At 49.5% G+C, this 3403-nt stretch overlaps 1 protein-coding gene across 7 annotated transcripts in view; it reads right to left on the bottom strand.

Moving 5' to 3' along the window:
- The window catches only part of RARB (retinoic acid receptor beta), an 802273-nt gene that overhangs the window by 177311 nt on the left and 621559 nt on the right, over positions 1–3403 (bottom strand). Inside the window, exon 1 of one of the 7 annotated variants that reach the window (XM_069088504.1) lies at positions 2506–3366. The exons of 5 other annotated variants lie outside the window; for them this stretch is intronic. In XM_069088504.1, coding sequence (XP_068944605.1) covers positions 2506–2869 — 364 coding nt within the window. In that variant the 5' untranslated portion in view covers positions 2870–3366. Of the gene's footprint in view, positions 1–2505; positions 3367–3403 lie in introns of those variants that run through there. One more of the 7 variants, XM_069088512.1, reaches the window with a different exon arrangement.

Below are 3403 nucleotides of genomic sequence, written 5' to 3'. Positions count from 1 at the left end.
AAAAAAAAAGAGGGTAGGGTAGGAGGAGAGAAGGAGATATCTGACATGTTAACTTCTGATCTGTGCTATCCTTGGAAGTTTGACTTTAATAACTTGGGAGGAAAAAAAAAACCCTACACCCTACTGGACACGGGAGTCTGAGCCTCAATGTGCTTTTGGAATTTTAACCTTCTTGTCCCCAGAATTTACAAGAGGAAAACTTCCTTTGTCGGAAAAGCCCAAACTGTTCATTTACAAAAATATGATTTCTTTCTGGTCTGGGCATTCATAAAACAAAAGGGAAGAGGGAAGAGACTGCAGTTAGCGGACCAAGCTTACTTCACACTCACTGTAACCCAGATGCTATTTGGCTAAGCCTTGCTACGATAGGATTGGTACCGTGGTTACAAATGGGACCAAGGCACACTTACTAGGGCGCTATCTTCAACATTCTTTAAGGCTCTATCTGCCCTATCAGCTTTGCAAACAGTTAAGACTCGAGCATTGGGAAGATAAGAAAATTTGTAGAGCTCAGCTAATATTTTCGTGGTCCTTTATTTTCACTCTAAATTGAGGGTCTAGCCGGGAGGTTCACCATCCTCCGGGGGTGATCTGATGGTTTGCAAAAAAAAAAGGGGGGGGGGACACACTGAAATTCCTGAGCTCCTTTTGTCCAATTTCTTTATTTACTCTTCCTAATGCAAGCTTCTTTGATTAGCTGAACTTTGCTGTTATCAACACTCCCTTCTTATCTTCTGGCCCAGGGCGAATGACACATTTACCAATAGCTCTCCCCAGATAAGGCAAATCCTATGTTTAACTCGGGCTAGAGCAAACAAAGCATTTTTCCCTCCTCCTACAACTTAATAGGCATGTTTGGTGTCAATTACAAAACAGGAAAAACTATCTGTAAAAGCTTTATTAGGTCTCCTAACTTCCAGAGGGTATCTTACATAGAGATTTATTCCCCTCTCTCCAAATTCCCCAGCAGAGAAATTCTTTGCATCGGGGCGTTCTTAGAAATTAAAAAAAAAAAAAAGTTGCGAGGATTCCCAGGGCGGGCTCCTGGAATTGCTTAACTGGGTTTTCGTTGCCAATGAGAGGCCAATTCTAAGACATGGGGGGAGCAGGGTTTAGAAAGCATACTTGCAAGGCTCCCAGTTCCCAGGGAAGGAGAATGCCCATCACAAAAGAAGATGCATTTCAGAAGGAGCTCCAGGAAGACAAGTCAGCCTTGCAAAGGCTGCGGGTGGCAAAGCCTTCTTCCCAGGACTGGGGGGAGGGGGGGAGAAAACTAAAGAGCAGAGTTGGGGGCAGGCGGTGGTTCCAGATTTTTACCCATCCCACTCCAGTGATTCCTTGGGGCCAGGTCCCAACCTGACCACTGAGGGCAGAAAAGTTCAGGAGGAAGTTTAAACCTTGGATATTTTTTTTTTTAAGCCATCCGAGAGTCAACTAAATTCTCTTTCAGACTTTGACGCCCTTGGAAAATGCAGGTTTGAAATGTGGATCTGAATCTCCAGGCTAAGGTTCCAAAGGAATGTCAAGGAAAGTGCTAAAGTCGTCGATCTACGTCAATGTCAGGGTGGTAACGCATCCTGCAGGCTCCCCGTGGCAGGGGCTCGGAGGTGGGAGATCCCCGTCCTCTTGGTCATTTCTCAAGCTCCAGGCCGGGCTGCTAAGCCCGCTACTGTGAGCCTCAGCCTTGCCAGTGTCAGGATCAGATAACCAAATAGTCAATACGTACATTTTTTTTTTCAACTTAGCTACCAGGCACAAGGGTTTCCTCCCCCTCCATCTCAGCTCCTTTCCATCCCCCCTGTCTGAAGCTCCAGATATGGAAATAATTGATGGCCTAACACAAGGGGTGTTCGTGGCCGGGAGTTTTCTAGCAAAACAGCGACTTCTTAGAGCAACAAAGTGAATCAGAAAGTTGGCAGTAAGGTCAGGGCTAAGAAATATTGCCTTTTCCAAGCAAAGGCAAACAGGAGAGGGGGGACGGTCCCAGGGAGCTCTCTTTCCATGAACTCCCAGATCGGAGTCCAGCCCCTTGCCAGGGAGAGGGACAAATGCTATTCGGATTAGTCTGCATTCTCTTGGGTCATCCCCAAGACTGGAAAATTTAGTGCTCTGTCTGTCCGTCTGTCTCTCCACCTACTTCTGAGTTCAGAACTGCAAGGAGAAAACATGTCAGTCTTTCCAAACTCAAACTCTTATCTGCTACTTTTTTTCCCCTTCCCCTCTCTTTGCACAGATCTGAACCCCCCCCCCCCCCCCGATGTTTGGATGGGGACACAGGACGCAGAGGGAACTAAAAACATTGTTCAGGATATTTTCTTCTGAGGGCACATCGCTCCTCCAGCCAGTATTAAATAAGCCAGCCCTTTGTCCTACCAATTACATCTTTATTGCATGCAAGGAGGAATGGGGGCCGGGTGTGCGTGTGGGGGAACACTCACACCCATACACCTGGAGAAACACATACACACACGCACGCACACACACAGAGAAAAGCATGGGACCTACATTGAGCAGTGTGCCGGCGCTGCCACTCGGATTGAGTCAATCCACTGAAGCATGCTTTGAGGGCTTTCTCCTGGAGCATGCAAGAAGAAGGGCTCGCAGTATAGAAGTCCAGGATTTGCCCAGGGCTCACTGCGAGAACATCCATACAGTCAAACATGGTCTCTCCCCTCTCTCTACTGAATGTCTGCAAAAGTGCTTTATCCTCTAGGGGTGGAGAGGCAGGAGGCACGGGAGAAGTCCACCCAACTCCATCCAACTCTGCCCCTTTCTTGGCACGCTGGGCTGCTGGTCCTTTTCCCAGACCCGAATCATGAATTATGACAGACAACACCGCTAAAAGCCTGTAATTGATCCGAATGGTCATTTACCATTTTCCAGGCTGCTCAGCCAATCCAGCGGGGCGGGGGGGATCGGGGCCAATGCCAAGGGCCAGGTCCGGGGAAACGCCCCCAGAAACCCCCCCGGATCCACGCAGGCTCCCCAGCGGAGGCTGCCTGCGGAGCTCTGGACCAGGCGGTCCCGGTCCCCGGAGTCCCGGTCCTCCAGCGCCTTGGATGGGGGATCCTCGGGTCCCCCCCTTCTGCAAAGAATAGATCCTTCTGCTTCTGAACAGCTCACTTCCTACTCCTGGTGTCACCCAGAATGAAAGATTGGATTGCCTAATATATGCGAGTGAACTTTCTATGAACCCTTCCCAGGCTGCTAACCTTCAAATGACCCAACTAGTCTGACATCACCAACTCCCAGGATTCTCACACAGCTTAAAATCGCCCTGCAGCCTTGCAAAAGCAACCAGCCCGGCTGCAGGCAGCCACGGGCGGGATCTGGGGCTCCTGCCCACCCCTCACCTTCAAAAACAATGCAACAACTACTGGCCTTTCCCCCCCCCCTGGCCCCC

This window comes from Petaurus breviceps, unplaced genomic scaffold (assembly GCF_028583685.1).
Source record: "Petaurus breviceps papuanus isolate PSGF00001 unplaced genomic scaffold, PetGlider_PUasm1.0 185, whole genome shotgun sequence".
Taxonomy (NCBI): Eukaryota; Metazoa; Chordata; class Mammalia; order Diprotodontia; family Petauridae; genus Petaurus; species Petaurus breviceps.
This window is presented reverse-complemented; position numbering and strand designations above follow the sequence as displayed.